At 38.7% G+C, this 17,667-nt stretch overlaps 1 protein-coding gene across 1 annotated transcript in view; it reads right to left on the minus strand.

Annotated features, from left to right (window-relative positions):
* Positions 1-17,667, minus strand: part of LOC128068267 (A disintegrin and metallopeptidase domain 3-like) — a 128,281-nt gene that overhangs the window by 67,304 nt on the left and 43,310 nt on the right. Inside the window, exons 8-10 of the mRNA XM_052661391.1 lie at positions 16,778-16,849; positions 16,160-16,326; positions 13,987-14,068 (exon numbers count right to left, since the gene is read on the minus strand). Coding sequence (XP_052517351.1) covers positions 13,987-14,068; positions 16,160-16,326; positions 16,778-16,849 — 321 coding nt within the window. The remainder of the gene's footprint in view (positions 1-13,986; positions 14,069-16,159; positions 16,327-16,777; positions 16,850-17,667) is intronic.

Genomic DNA, 17,667 nt, shown 5'->3' on the forward strand with positions numbered 1-17,667 from the left:
AATTTTCCATTTTAGTGTAATGATAGAATCAACTAACTTAATTGGCTTTACATAATTACCTATCCTTAAGTATCTGAAGTATCTTAAAACCATTATATCAACCACTGTAGGCAGGAATCCCTTAGACGAAATGGAGTAGCCATCATGGTCAACAAAAGAGTCTGAAATGCAGTACTTGGATGCAATCTCAAAAACGACAGAATGATCTCTGTTCATTTACAAGGCAAACCATCCAATATCACAGTTATCAAAGTCTATGCCCCAACCAATAAAGCTGAAGAAGCTGAAGTTGAATGGTTCTATGAAGACTTACAAGATCTTTTACAACTAACACCCAAAAAAGATGACCCTTTCATTATAGGGGACTGGAATGCAAAAGTAGGAAGTCAAGAAACACCTGGAGTAACAGGCAAATTTGGCCTTGGAATGCAGAATGAAGCAGGGCAAAGGCTAATAGAGATTTGCCAAAAGAACACACTGGTCATAGCAAACACCATCTTCCAACAACACAAGAGAAGACTCTACACATGGACATCACCAGATGGTCAACACCGAAATCAGATTAATTATTTTCTTTGTAGCCAAAGATGGAGAAGCTCTATACAGTCAGCAAAAACAAGAAAGGGAGCTGACTGTGGCTCACATCATGAGCTGTTTATTGCCAACTTTAAACTTAAATTGAAGAAAGTAGGGAAAACCACTAGACCATTCAGGTATGACCTAAATCAAATTCCTTACGATTATACAGTAGAAGTGAGAAATAGATTTAAAGGACTAGATCTGATAGATAGAGTGCCTGATGAACTATGGAATGAAGTTCGTGACATTGTACAGGAGACAGGGATCAAGACCATACCCATGGGAAAGAAATGCAAAAAAGCAAAATGGCTGTCTGAGAAGGCCTTACAAATGGCTGTGAAAAGAAGAGAAGTGAAAAGCAAGGAGAAAAGGAAAGATATAAGCATCTGAATGCAGAGTTCCCAAGAACAGCAGGAAGAGATAAGAAAGCCTTCCTCAGCAATCAATGCAAAGAAATAGAGGAAAACAACAGAATGGGAAAGACTAGAGATCTCTTCAAGAAAATTAGAGATACCAAGGGAACATTTCATGCAAAGATGGGCTCGATAAAGGACAGAAATGGTATGGACCTTACAGAAGCAGAAGATATTAAGAAGAGATGGCAAGAATACACAGAAGAACTGTACAAAAAAGATCTTCTCGACCAAGATAATCACGATGGTGTGATCGCTCACCTAGAGCCAGACATCCTGGAATGTGAAGTCAATGGGCCTTAGAAAGAATCACTGTGAACAAAGCTAGTGGAGTGATGGAATTCCAGTAGAGCTATTTCAAATCCTGAAAGATGATGCTGTGAAAGTGCTGCACTCAATATGCCAGCAAATTTGGAAAACTCAGCAGTGGCCACAGGACTGGAAAAGGTCCATTTTCATACCAATCCCAAAAAAAGGCAATGCCAAAGAATGCTCCAACTACCGCACAATTGCACTCAGCTCACATGCTAGTAAAGTAATGCTCAAAATTCTCCAAGCCAGGCTTCAGCAATATGTGAACCGTGAACTTCCAGATATTCAAGCTGGTTTTAGAAAGGCAGAGGAACCAACAATCAAATTGCCAACATCTGCTGAATCATCAAAAAAGCGAAAGAGTTCCAGAAAAGCATCTATTTCTGTTCTTTTGACTATGCCAAAGCCGTTGACTGTATGGATCACAATAAACTGTGGAAAGTTCTGAAAGAGATGGGAATACCAGACCGCCTGACCTGCCTGTTGAGAAACCTGTATGCAGGTCAGGAAGCAACAGTTAGAACTGGATATGGAACAACAGACTGGTTCCAAATAGGAAAAGGAGTGTGCCAATGGCGGAGTTCCTCACACTGGCCCCCAGCAATGCCAAGGCGTGATCAAGTCTCAGAGGTGCATCAAGGCTGTATACTGTCACCCTGCTCATTTAACTTATATGCAGAGTACATCATGAGAAACACTGGGCTGGAAGAAGCACAAGCTGGAATCAAGATTGCTGGGAGAAATATCAATAAGCTCAGATAAGCAGATAACACCACCCTTATGGCAGAAAGTGAAGAGGAACCAAAAAGCCTCTTGATGATAGTGAAAGAGGAGGGTGAAAAAGTTGGCTTAAAGCTCAACATTCAGAAAATGAAGATCATGGCATCTGGTCCCATCAGTTCATGGGAAATAGTTGGGGAAACAGTGGAAACAGTGTCAGATTTTATTTTTTGGGCTCCAAAATCACTGCAGATGGTGATGAAATTACAATGAAATTAAAGAGGTTTACTCCTTGGAAGTAAAGTTATGACCAACCTAGATAGCATATTGAAAAGCAGAGCCATTACTTTGCCAACAAAGGTCCGTATAGTCAAAGCTATGGTTTTTCCAGTGGTCATGTATGGATGTGAGAGTTGGACTGTGAAGAACACTGAGCACCGTAGAACTGATGCTTTTGAACTGTGGTGTTGGAGAAGACTCTTGAGAGTCCCTTGGACTGCAAGGAGATCCAACCAGTCCATTCTGAAGGAGATCAGCCCTGGGATTTCTTTGGAAGGAATGATGCTAAAGCTGAAACTCCAGTACTTTGGCCACCTTACGTGAAGAGTTGACTCACTGGAAAAGACTCTGATGCTGGGAGGGATTGGGGGCAGGAGGAGAAGGGGACGACAGAGCATGAGATGGCTGGATGGCATCACCGACTCGATGGCGTGAGTCTGAGTGAACTCTGGGAGTTGGTGATGGACAGGGAGGCCTCTCGTGCTGCGATTCATGGGGTCACAAAGAGTCGGACACGACTGAGTGACCAAACTGAACTGAACTGAAGTATCTGAAAATATCAGAAATAAATATTGATAGAGTAATAAAATATTAAAAAAATAATCCTGGTTACATATCAACTCAAACAATAAACTTAAAAATTTACTGAGGATAATTAAAAGGACACTTTGTCAGGCAAAGGAAGCAATCAGAAATGAAGACAAGTCATTTGAAACAATTTTTTTCACAGAAGTGAAAAACAAAAACAAAATGTAGAAAAGAAGACTGTGACCAAATAACCACCATATGCACTATGGGTGTCTCAGAAAGAAAGAGAGAAAGGGAAAGAGAGATTATTCAAGGAAATCAGTGTCACAAATGTTACGAATCTGAGCACATGCAGATTTAAGAAGCTTAAGGAACTCAAACTAGGAAAATCCAAAGGGACCCTACAAAGAAAATCACAACTAGCTGTTGAACAAACATCAACAGGAGGATGATGGAACCAACAAAAATGGATACTCCATGTCCAGAGACAAAGGAGTTTTCTCTTGTTGATTGTTGTGTTTTGTTTGTTTTGATTTTTCAAACAAGATGTTAGGAAGAGCTCAATCATGACAAAATGAAATCCCATATCCAGCTGATGCTTGGTGACCCACAAACTGGAGAGCAACAATACCAAAGAAGTTCTCCCATTGCTGTGAAGGTTCTGAGCCCCTTGTGAACCTAGTTCTGTCAAGCTTCACAACCCAGGGATCTAGCCAAGTGACTAAGAATCCCCAAGAAATCCGACTTTGAAGGAGAGCAGGATTTGACTGCAGGACTTGCACAGGACTGGGGCAAACAGAGACTCTATTCTTGCAGGGCACAAACAAAACCTTGTGTGCAACAAGACCCAGGGGAGAGGAGCAGTGACCACATAGGTGACTGAATCAGACCTATCAGCTAGGTTTGGAAAGTTTTTGCTGAGATATGGGTCGGCAGTGGCTCATTGCTGGGACAGGGACATTTGAAGCAGCAGTTCTAGGAGGTGCCCCTTGGCAAGAGTCTTCTTGGAGGTCACCATTTGCCCTACCATAGAGCCTGTAGGTTCCTGGCCTACATCACCTCAGGCCAAACAACTAGCAAAGAGGGAGCACAGGCTCATCCATCAGAAGACAACAGGATCAAGTGTAACCAAGCAGGCCCTACCCATCAGAGCAAGACTCAGTTTTTCACACCACCAGTTCCTCCCATCAGTTCCTTCCTCAACAACCTGAAGGCAGACAGAAGAAGAAAGTAGAACTGCAATCCCACAGCTTCCAGAAGAAAAGTCACAATCACAGAAAGAATCAAAATGAAAATGCTGAGGATTACATCTCCAGATGAAGGAAAAGATGAAATCCCAGAAAAACAACTAAATGAAGTAGAGATAGATAACCTTCCAGAAAAAGAATTCAGGACAACTATATTGAAGATGACTCAAGATCTCAGAAAAAAGAATGAAGAATATGCAAGAAATGTTTACCAAAGACCTACCTAGAAGAACTAAAGAATAAACAAAGATGAACAATACCATAGAAGCAATCAACAGCAGAATTAACTGAGACAGAAGATCGGATTAGGGCTCTGGAAGACAAAATGGTGGAAATCCGTGATGTAAATCAGAACATAGAAAGAAACAATGAACAGAAATGCAGACAGCCTAAAGAGTCCTCTGGGGGCAACATCAAATGCACCAACATCATGTTACAGGGATCACAGAAGGAGAAAAGAAAAAGCTACCTAAGAAAACATTTGAAGAGATAGTAGCTGAAAATTTTCCTAACATAGGAAAGGAAACAGTTAACCAAGTCAAAGAAGCAAAGAGAACCCCAGGCAGGATAAACCCAAAGAGGAATACACTGAGACACATAATAATCAAACTAACAAAGATAATATATTAAAAGCAACTATGGAAAGTGACAAATAACAAACAAGCTAACTCCCTTAAGGTTATCAGCTGATTTCTGAACAGAAACTCTACAAGCCAAAAGTCAATGGAAAAGTATATTTAAAGTGATGAAGAGGAAAAAAACTACAACCAAGAATCCTCTACCTAGCAAGACTCTAGGTTCAGATTCGATGGAGAAATCAAAAGGTTTACAGCCAAGGAAAACATAAGATAATTCAGCACCACAAAACCAGCTTTACAATAAATGCTAAAGGAACTTCTCTAGGCAGGAAACACAAGGGAAGGAAAAGATCTAGAAAAGATAAGCCCAAATGGTAATAGGATAATACATGTTGATAATTACCTTAAATGTAAATGGATCAAATGCATCAACCAAAAGACAAAGATTGCCTGAGTGGATACAAAAATAAGACTTGTATATATGCTATCTACAGGAGACCCTTGTCAGAGCTAGGGAAACTTATAGACTGAAAGTAAGGGAATGGCATTCCACACAAATAGAAATTAAAAAAAAGCTGGGGAAGGAATGATATTTTCAGAAAAATAGACTTTAAAATCAAGACTGTTATAAGAGACAAAGAAGGACCTTATACAATAATCAAGGGTTCGATTCCAAAAAAAGATATAACAATTATAAATATGTACCCAGCCAACTTAGGAGCACCTGAACATGTAAGGCAAATAAAAACAACCATAAAGGAAGAAACTGACTGTAACACAATAATTGTGGGGGGCTTTTACACCCTTCTTTCCTCAGGGGACAGATAACGCCTATAGCAAACTAATAAGGAAACAAAGGCTTTCAATTCCAATACACATTAGATCAGTAGGACTTAACTGATATTTCTAGAACATCCCATCCAAAAGCAACAGACTACACATTCCTCCCAAGTGCACAGGGAACATCTTCCAGGAACAACCACATGCTGGGCCATAAGGTGAGCTTTGGTAAATATAAAAAAACTGATGTCACATCAAGCATCTTTTCTGATCACAATGCTATGAGATTAGAAGTAAGCTACAATAAAAATCTATTTTAAAAAACAGCAACATGTGACAGCTAAAGAATACGCTACTAAATAACCAATGGATCACTAAAAAAATCAAAGACAAAATAAAAAATTACCTAGGGACAAATGAAAATGAAAGCACAATGGTCCAAAACCTATGGGATCAGTTACAAGCAGTTCTGACAGGGAAGTTTATAGAAATTCTACCTCAAAAAATAAGATAAAACAATGTAAGCTTAAACCTAAAACAAATAGATAAGAAGAAATGGAACCTAAATTTAGTAGAAGGAAGAGAATCATGAAGATAACAGCAGAAATAAATGAGATATAGACAAAGAAAACAACTGTGAATATCAATGAAACTAAAAGCTGCTGATTTGAAAAGATAAAACTAAATTGAAAAATCTTAAACCAGACACATCAGGAAAAAAAGTGAGAGGACTCAAAACAATACAATTAAAAATGAAAAAAGGGAAGATACAACTGACTCCACAGGAATACAAAGGATCATAAATGGAAAACATGGATGAAATGACAAATTCTTAGATACAGTTTCCCAAGACTGAACCAGGAAGCAACAGAAAATATGAACAGATGAATCACAAGCACTGAAATTGAAACTACGATTAAAAACTTCCAACAAACAAAAGTACATGACCTGATGGCTTCACAGATGAATTCTATCAAACATTTAGAGAAGTTAACACTTATCCTCTGAAACAGTTCCAAAAATTGTAGAGGAAGGAAAACTTCCAAACTCATTCTATGAGGCCCTTATCACCCTGATACCAGACAAAGATATCAAAAAAAACAAAATTACAGGCCAATATCGCTGATGAGTACAGATGCAAAAATCCTCCAAAATACTATCAGTTCAAATCCAACAATACATTAGAAAGATCATTCACCATGATCAAGTGGGATTCATCCAAGGGATGGAAGGATTTTTCAATATATACAAATTAATCAATGTGATACATCACATCAACAAATTGAAGAATAAAGACCAATGATAATCTCAATAAATGCAAAAAACCTTTTGACAAAATTTAGCAATATTTATGATAACAGCTCTCCAGAACCTGGGCAGAGTGGGAACTTACCTCAACATAATAATGACCATATATGACAAACCTACAGCTAACATCATACTTAATTGTGAAAAGCTGAAAGCATTTCCTCTATGATCAGGAAAAAGACAAGGATGTCCACTCTCACCATATATATTCAACATAGCTTTGGAAGTCCTCAGTTCAGTTCAGTTCTGTCTCTCAGTCATGTCTGACTCTTTGTGACCCCATGAATTGCAGCACACCAGGCCTCCCTGTCCATCACCATCTCCCGGAGTTCACTCAAACTCACGTCCATCGAGTCCGTGATGCCATCCAGCCATCTCATCCTCTGTTGTCCCCTTTTCCTCCTGCCCCCAATCCCTCCCAGCATCAGAGTCTTTTCCAGTGAGTCAGCTCTTCGCATGAGGTGGCCAAAGTACTGGAGTTTCAGTTTTCGCATCATTCCTTCCAAATAACACCCAGGACTGATCTCTTTCAGAATGGACTGGCTGGATCTCCTTGCTGTCCAAGAGACTCTCAAGAGTCTTCTCCAACACCACAGTTCAAAAGCATCAATTCTTCAGCAATCAGCTTTCTTCACAGTCCAACTCTCACATCCATACATGACCACTGGAAAAACCATACCTTGACTAGACGGACCTTAGTTGGCAAAATAATGGCTCTGCTTTTGAATATGCTATCTAGGTTGGTCATAACTTTCCTTCCAAGGAGTAAGTGTCTTTTAATTTCATGGCTGCAATCACCATCTGCAGTGATTTTGGAGCCCCCCAAAATAAAGCATGACACTATTTCCAGCGTTTCCCCATCTATTTGCCATGAAGTCATGGGACATGATGCCATGATAGTCCTAACTACAGGTATAAGAAAAGAAAATAAGGTAAAGGGAATCTGAACTGGAAAAGAAGAAGTTAAACTGTCACTGGTTGCAGATGACATGATATTGTACATGTAGGATCCTAAGGATGGTTTCAGAAAACTACTAGAAATCATCAATGAATTTGGTAAAGTTGCAGGCTACAAAATTAATATGGATAAATTTGTTGCACTTCTATTCATTAGCAGTGAAAATGAGAAAGAGAAATTTAAGAAGAAGTTTCATGGATTATCACATCGAAAAGAATGAAATACGTAGGAATAAGACCACCAAGGGCTTCGCTGGTAGCTTAGATGGTAAAGAATCTGTCTGCAGTGGAGCAGACCTGGGATCAATCCCTGGGTGAGGACGATCCCCTGGATAAGAGAATGGCTACCCGCTGCAGTATTCTTGCTGTGGAATTCTGAGGAATTCCATGGCAGGGCAAGAAGCAACAGAATCAGAATTGAACATGGAACAACAGACAGATTCAAAATGAATATGTCAAGGCTGTATATAGTCACCCTGTTTCTTTAATTTCTGTGGAGAATTCATTATGCAAAACGTCAGGTTCAATGAATCACAAGCTGGAATCAGGGTTGACAGGAGAAAAATCAACAATTTCAGATATGAAGATGATACCACTCTAACAGCAGAAAACGAAGAGGAACTAAAGAACTTCTTGATGAAGATGAAAGAGAAGAGTGAAAAAACTTTCTTAAAACTCAACATTAATAATACTAAGATCTTGGCATCTTGTCCCATCACTTCATGGCAAATAGATGGGGAAAAAGTATAAACAGTGAGAAATTTTATTTTGGGGGGCTCCAAAATCACTCCAGATGGTGACCGCAGTCACAACATTATAAGATGCTTGTTCTTTGGAAGAAAAGCTATGACAAACCTGGACAGCATCTTAAAAATCAGAGACATCACTTTGCCTACAAAGGTCTGTACAGTCGAAGCTATGGTTTTTCCAGTAGTCATGTATGGATGTAAGAGTTGGACCATAAAGAAGGGTGAATGCTGAAGAACTGATGCCTTCAAATTTGGTTCTAGAGAAGACTCTTGAGAGTCCCTTGGCGAAGTATAATATGTCAAATGGGCTTCTCATGTAAAGAAAATGTCTGCTGATGCAGGGAAAACAAGTGATGTAGGTTAGACCCCTCAGTTGGAAAGATCCCCTGGAGAAAGAAATGGCAACTCACTCCAGTATTCTTACCTGGCAAATTCCATAGGTAGAGGAGCCTGGCAGGCTACTGTCCATGGGGTTGAAAAGAGCTGGACACAATTCAGCACACACACACACAATATGTCAGACAGAGAAACACAAATACCTTATAATTTTTCTTATATGTGGAATCCAAAAACAAATGAAAAAGCATAAAACAGAAACAGAGTTATAAATATAGAGAAGAAACAGGTGGCTTCCAGAATGGAGGCATCTGGGGAAGGAAAGAAATAGGTGAAAAAGATGAAAAGATACAACTTCCAATTGCAAAATAAATGAGTCATGGGTATGAAATGCAAGGTGTGGGGAATCTAATCAATACCTATTTAGTATACTTGCAATCAAGAAAATTAGAGATATTAAGGGACCATTTCATGCAAAGATGGGCACCATAAAGGACAGAAATGGTATGGACCTCACAGAAGCAGAAAATATTAAGAAGAGGTAGCAAGAATACATAGAAGAACTATACAAAAGAGATCATCATGACACAGATAACCACGATGGTATGATCACTCACCTAGAGCCAGACATCCTGGAATGCGAAGTCAAGGGGGCCTTAGGAAGCATCATGATGAACAATGCTAGTGGAGGTGATGGATTCCAGTTGAGTTATTTCAAATCCTAAAAGATGATGCTGTGAAAGTGCTACACTCAATATGCCAGCAAATTTGGAAAGCTCAGCAGTGGCCACAGAACTGGAAAAGGTCAGTTTTCATTCCAATACCAAAGAAGGGGAATGCCAAAGAATGTTCAAACTACCACACAAGTGAACTCATCTCACACCCTAGCAAAGTAATGCTCAAAATTTTCCAAGCCAGGCTTCAACAGTACATGAACTGTGAACTTCCAAAAGTTCAACCTCGATTTAGAAAGGCAGAAGAACCAGAGATCAAATTATGAACATCCATTAGACCATAGAAAAAGCAATATTCCAGAAAAACCTCTACTTATGCTTCATTGTCTATTCTAAAACCTTTGACTGTGTGGATCACACCAACTGTGGAAAATTCTTCAATAGATGTGAATGCCAGTCCACCTTACCTGCCTCCAGTTAGAACTGAATACAGAACAAAACACTCGTTCACAATTGGGACAGGAATATGTCAAGGCTGCATATTGTCACTCTGCTTATTTAACTTATATGCAGTGTACATCACATGAAATGTCGGGCTGGATGAAGCACAAACTGAAATCAAGATTGCTGGGAGAAGAAACAATAACCTCAGAGATGCAGACGACACCACGCTTATGGCAGAAATCGAAGAGGAACTAAAGAACCTTTTGATGAAAGTCAAAGAGGAGAGTAGTAAAAAAGTTGGTTTAAAACTGAACATTCAAAAAACTGAGATCATGGCATCCAGTTCCATCACTTCAAGGCAAATAGATGGTGAAACAATGGAAACAGTGAGAGGCTTTATTTTCTTGGGCTACAAAATCACAGCAGATGGTGATTGCAGCCATGAAATTAAAAGACACTTGCTCCTTGGAAGAAAAGCTATGACAAACCAAGACAGCATATTAAAAAGCAGAGACATTAATTTGCTGACAAAGGTCTGTATAGACAAAACTGTGGTTTTTCCAGTAGTCATGTATGGATGTGAGAGTTGGACCATAAAGGAGCCTGAATGCCAAAGAACTGATGCTTTTGAGCTGTGGTGTTGGAGAAGACTGTTGAATGGTACTGGCACAAAGACAGAAATATAGATCAATGGAACAAAATAGAAAGCCCAGAGATAAATCCATGCACCTATCGACACCTTATCTTTGACAAAGGAGGCAAGAATATACAATGGAGAAAAGACAATCTCTTTAATAAGTGGTGCTGGGAAAACTGGTCAACCACTTGTAAAAGAATGAAACGAGAACGTTTTCTAATACCATACACAAAAATAAACTAAAAATGGATTAAAGATCTAAACATAACACCAGAAACTATAAAACTCCTAGAGGAAAATATAGGCAAAACATTCTCTGACATAAATCACAGCAGGATCCTCTATGACTAACCTCCCAGAATACTGGAAATAAAAGCAAAAATAAACAAATGTGACCTAATTAAAATTAAAAGCTTCTGCTCAACAAAGGAAACTATAAGCAAGCTGAAAAGACAGCCTTCAGAATGGGAGAAGATAATAGCAAATGAAGCAACTGACAAACAACTAATCTCAAAAACATACAAGCAACACCTGCAGCTCAATTCCAGTAAAATAAACTACCCAATCAAAAAATGGGCCAAAGAACTAAATAGACATTTCTCCAAAGAAGACGTACAGATGGCTAACAAACACATGAAAAGATGCTCAACATCACTCATTATCAGAGAAATGCAAATCAAAACCACAATGAGGTACCATTTCACGCCAGTCAGAATGGCTGTGATCCAAAAATCTACAAGCAATAAATGCTGGAGAGGGTGTGGAGAAAAGGGATCCCTCTTACACTGTTGGTGGGAATGCAAACTAGTACAGCCACTATGGAGAACAGTGTGGAGATTCCTTAAAAAACTGGAAATAGAACTGCCTTATGACCCAGCAATCCCTCTGCTGGGCACACACACTGAGGAAACCAGAATAGAAGGAGACACATGTACCCTAATGTTCATCGCAGCACTGTTTATAATAGCCAGGACATGGAAACAACCTAGATGTCCATCAGCAGATGAATGGATAAGAAAGCTGTGCTACATATACACAATGGAGTATTACTCAGCCATTAAAAACAATACATTTGAATCAGTTCTGATGAGGTAGATGAAACTGGAGCCTATTATACAGAGTGAAGTAAGCCAGAAAGAAAAACACCAATACAGTATACTAACGCATATATATGGAATTTAGAAAGATGGTAACGATAACCCTGTTTGTGAGACAGCAAAAGAGACAGATGTATAGAACAGTCTTTTGGATTCTGTGGGAGATGGAGAAGGTGGGATGCTTTGGGAAAATGGCATTGAAACATGTATAATATCATATAAGAAACGAATCACCAGGTTCGATGTAGGATACAGGATGCTTGGGTCTGGTGCACTGGGATGAACCAGAGGGATGGTACGAGGAGGGAGGTGGGAGGGGGGTTCAGGATGGGGAACACGTGTACACCCGTGGTGGATTCATGTTGATGTATGGCAAAACCAATACAATATTGTAAAGTAAGAAAAAATAATAATAATAAATAAATGGTAAATGGTAAAACAAAAAAGAAAGTCCCTTGTACAGCGAGGAGGTCAAAACAGTTAATCCTAAAGGAAATAAATTCTGAATGGTCATTGGTAGGTCTGAGTGTGAAGTTGAAGTTCCGACACTTTGGCCACCTGATGCAAAGAGTCAACTCATTAGAAAAGACTCTGACCCTGGGAAAGATAGTAGGCAGGAGGAGAAGGGGACAAAAGAAGATGAGATGGTTGGATGGCATCACTGATTCCATGGAAATGAGTTTGAGCAAATTCTGGGGGATGGTGAAGGACAGGGAAGCCTGGCATGCTGCAGTTCCATGGGTTCGCAGAGTCAGATACGACTGAGTGACTGAAAAACAATCTTTGTATAATGATATATCATTTCTAGACTTATTGTGATAATCATTTTGAATAGTATAGAAATATTAAATTAATATTTTGTATAACAGAAACTAACATGGGGTGAAGTTAGTCACTTAGTCATGTCTGACTCTTTGTGAACCCGTGAACTGTAGCTCACCAGGCTCCTCTGTCCATGGAATTCTCCAGGCAAGAATACTGGAGTGGGTTGCCATTTCCTTCTCCAGGGCATCTTCCCAACCCAGGGATCAAACCCAGGTCTCCCACGTTGCAGGCAGACTCTTTACGAACTGAGCCACCAGGGAAGTCAACATAGGGATATAGGTCAATTATAATTCAAAACAAACAAACTAAAAACAGGGATTAGATTTATGGATATGGGGGGCAGAGCTTGAGAGGAGGGGAACTGGATGAAGGATATCCAAAGGTGTTGATACTCAGAAGAAGAACTGCTTTAACTAAACAAGAAAATCAAGTAATGCAGGTAAAAAATGGGCTAAGGTCTTGAATAAACATCTATTTCTCCAGAGATGATGTACAAAACACCAAAAAGGATATGAAAAGGTGGCTCAATTATCACTAGTGATTGTAAAGCTACAGTCAAAACCAAAATGTGATATCACGGCATACCCCTTAAAATAATTACCAACAACAAAGAATAACAGCTGTTAATGAGGGTGGGATGAGTAAAATATGAAATGTGAAATGCTGGTGGGATTATAAAATGGTGCAACCACTCTGGACCTCAGTATTATGAGTCTTCATAATATTAAAAATAGAAATACCATATGATCCAGCAAACCCACTTCTAGGTATATCTCCAAAATAACTGAAGCTACTATCTCACAGAGATATCTGCATTCCCATCTCTCATGTTAATTGTAGCATTATTCACAATCACCAAGATATGGAACTAAACTAAGTGGTCGCTAATATATGAATGCATAAAGAAAGTGTCTATGTATACAAATGGATAATATGATATGATTTATATATGTATATGAGTAACATGAAATATTATTCAGCCATAAAAAGAATGAAATCCTACCATTTTCAAAAACATGGATGAAGCTGGATGTATTATTCAAAGAGAAATAAGCCAGACACAGAAAAACAAATATTGTATGGTCTACCTTATATGTGGGACCTAAAATGTATCATACTCACAGAAGCAGAGAGGAGAATCGTGGTTGCCAGGGGGTGGAGGTATGGAAAATGAGGCCTTGTTGGCCAATGTGTACGAAGTTTCATTAAAGCAAGATAAAGATTCTATACATCTACTTCACAACAATGCAGACAGACTTAACACTACTGCACAGTGAACATATAATGCTTAAGATGGTCAGTTTCACACAATGTGTATTTTACCAACATAAAAAAATTTTAAAAATGACAATGTGAGGTTAAAAGTAAAAAATAAAGCACTGTATTAAAATATTAATTTAATAAGTTGTTAGATATACTATACACACTTTTGTTCTTAAAGAAGATATTAACTTTCAAAACATGATATAATTACTGAAGAGAAAGGAATAAAATGATATAATTACTAAACAGAAGGGACATACCAGAGCAAGTCCTGCAGCAAACTTTGGATCACATGCCATTCCATGGTATGTTGCTCCTACATAATTAGGATGGTCCCTGTAACTGAATAATAACATTTTCCTTGAGGATAAATGCACTTTAAGTTATCAATAACTTAATGATGTTTAAGAATTAGATTCCTCAATAAAGCTGCTTTCTTTAATACATGAATATTGTGTATCATGTCTAATGCCTCAATCATTTTGTAGTTGGGTAGTCTCCTCTGGTGTGTCCAAATTAAAGTTCAAAAGTCAATTTTAACATTGTATGATGCACAGCTTAAAATCCAGCAGTGCCTCATCCTTCCAGAAATTAATCACCACTGCTGTCAACACTGGATGGACAAGGTTCTAAGACATAAAAGTCAGGATAGATTACTGCCATGAATTTGCATGTAGTAAAACCTCAGATCTAGTCCCTTAATCTATTTCTCACTTCCACTGTATAATCATAAGGAATTTGATTTAGGTCATACCTGAATGGTCTAGTGGTTTTCCCTACTTTCTTCAATTTAAGTCTGAATTTGGCAATAGGGAGTTCATGATCTGACAGAATGCTTATTTAACCTGCTTATGTACCTTATATGCAGAGTACATCCTGAGAAACTCTGGGCTGGAAGAAGCACAAGCTGGAATCAAGATTGCTGGGACAAATATCAGTAACCTCAGATATGCAGATGACACCACCCTTAGGGCAGAAAGTGAAGAGGAGCTAAAAAGCCTCTTGATGAAAGTGAAAGAGGAGGGTGAAAAAGTTGGCTTAAAGCTCAACATTCAGAAAACTAAGATCATGGCATCTGGTCCCATCACTTCATGGGAAATAGATGGAGAAACAGTGGAAACAGTGTCAGACTTTATTTTGGGGGGCTCCAAAATCACTGCAGATGGTGACTGCAGCTGTGAAATTAAAAGACGCTTACTCCTTGGAAGAAAACTTGTGACCGACCTAGATAGAATATTGAAAAGCAGAGACATTACTTTGTCAACAAAGGTCTATCTAGTCAGGCTATTGTTTTTCCAGTGGTCATGTATGGATGTGAGAGATGGACTGTGAAGAAAGATGAGTGCTCAAGAATTGATGCTTTTGAACTGTGGTGTTGGAGAAGACTCTGGAGAGTCCCTTGGACTGCAAGGAAATCCAACCAGTCCATTCAAAAGGAGATCAGTCCTGGGTGTTCTTTGGAAGGACTGATGCTAAAGCTGAAACTCCAGTACTTTGGCCACCTCATGCGAAGAGTTAACTCATTGGAAAAGATTGTGATGCTGGGAGGGATTGGGGGCAGGAAGAGAAGGGGATGACAGAGGATGAGATGGCTGGATGGTATCACCTACTCGATGGACGTGAGTTTGAGTGAACTCCAGGAGTTGGTGATGGACAGGGAGGCCTGGTCTGCTGCAATTCATGGGGTTGCAAAGAGTCAGACACGACTGAGCGATTGAACTGAACTGAACTGAAAAGCTCAGATGGCATAAAAAGTGTTGAATTGGAGGACAAAAGAGAGAATGTATGCAGCACAGTCATCAGGAAAAACAGAGATGGGATGCATTAAATGTCCACACACACGTTAATCCTTAGTTAAAGCTGCTCCTGAACCTCCACACCTGACCTTAAATTTCACAGAGACATCAGAGATTTATAGATATATCCATATTACTTAAGGCCTTTTGGAATCATGTTTTTGTTTTTTTCCATCCAAAATAATCAAATCAGCATATAGAAAGACTCTTGAAAGTTACAGTGGAAGCAGCTAAATAGCTACAACCTTAGGTCAGGAAAGACATTCCATAAGATCATCACATTACCATACTTATGTTTTCTAATGTAAGCAGATTTATATGGATTTGTTGCATTCTGTCAACCAATGTATGCTTTATTTAATGTAAAAATGCTGGTCTTGGTTATTTACCTCTGCAGAATTCTTTAAAACAATAGAGGCCCTATGTTGTCCCAACGCTTTAAACTCAGAAGTAAGCAGACCACTCAGGATAATGGCATCATCAGATTTTTATAGCTTTCATTCTGCCAACACAGTACTCACATAGTCATTTTTTGAGCTATCTTTGTTATTCTAAATAATAAATTTTGTGTAGAATTTTAATAGTTCACTTACAAATAGTTTGATAAACTTTATACCAATGAAAATGAATTACTTACATTAATAAGTATGTCAAATCATGGGAGCTTTGTAATAAGTTTTTTTCTCTCCAGGACACAAATCTTTGTAGTACTTCATGTGCATCCCCATCAGTTGAAATCTTATTTAGATCTGACCAGATCTCCAGAGAAGTTAATATAACAGATACTTGAAGCTGAGAATACATCTAAAAATAGGAGATTCATGATATATGGCTATAAGTAATCATAAATATAATACTATACATTTATATGCAATGCCAATTTTCTGATTAGCTATATTTTTTTATATGAATTTCACTGGTGGAAGAAGTTAGTTTCAGGGAGTATACATTTTATAAAGTTGCACATGTTGGACTTCACTGGTGGGCTGTAGTTAAGAATCTGCTTTTCCCTGCAGGGGTCGTGGATTCCATTTCTGGTCCAGGAAGATCCCACATGCCGCAGAGGAACAAAGACCATGCATGACAACTATTGAGCCAGCGAGGCACAAGGGACAAACCCACGTGCCACAACTGAGAACCAATGCAGCCAAGTAAGTACATGAGCATTTTCAAAAGTGCACATGCTAGTTATTCAAACAATGCTACTATATTTACATGAATGCTTCTTATTTAAATATCAAACATAAATACTCACAGTGTTGATTAGACTGAAAACATAGATAATCTTCTCAGATGCAAGTGTCACTTCAGAACCCATATAATCATACTGAAAGGCAAATTTTATTTTTTAATCATCAGTGAAAATGACTAAACTACCACATTTCAATGGATATAAAAATGTTAAAATAATGCAGCATGCACACAAAAAGACAAAATTATAATTAAGACTTAACAAGTACTAATAAGTTCTAGACTTAAACCTAGGGACTTTATATTTTAGATCTCATTTTAAGTCACTCAGTCGTGTTCAACTCTTTGCGACCCCATGTTCTGTAGCCCACCAGGCTCGACCCCATGGACTGCAGCCCACCAGGCTCCTCCATCCATGGGACTCTCCAGGCAAGAATACTGGAGTATTTGCCATTTCCCTCTCCATTCTTCCATAGGGACATTATATAGCAACCAATAATATAAAATAGGGCTTCCCAACTGGCTCAGTACTAAAGAATCCACCTGCCAATGCAGGAGATGTGGGTTTGATCCCTGGGTCAGGGAAATGGCAACTCATCCCAGCATTCCTGCCTGGGAAATCCCAAGGACAGAGGAGCCTGAGGAGGCTACATTCCACGGGGTTGCAAAACAGTTGGGTATGACTTAGTGACTGACTAAACAACAATAACAATATTAAAATGAGATGGTGATGATTGTATTCCTCTTTACACATGTAGTTATTTAGGATCAAAAGTTAAGATTCCAAGATTGCATAATTAATAAGGGTTCCTTTTTATTCACATCCTTGGCATCAATTGTTATTTGTGGCTTATTTGACTATAGCCATTCTGATAAGTGTGAAGTGATATCTTTTAGTAGTTCTGATTGCATTTCAGAGATGTTGAACATCTTTTCTGTGCTTATTAACCATCT

This window comes from Budorcas taxicolor, chromosome 24 (genome assembly GCF_023091745.1).
Source record: "Budorcas taxicolor isolate Tak-1 chromosome 24, Takin1.1, whole genome shotgun sequence".
NCBI lineage: Eukaryota > Metazoa > Chordata > Mammalia > Artiodactyla > Bovidae > Budorcas > Budorcas taxicolor.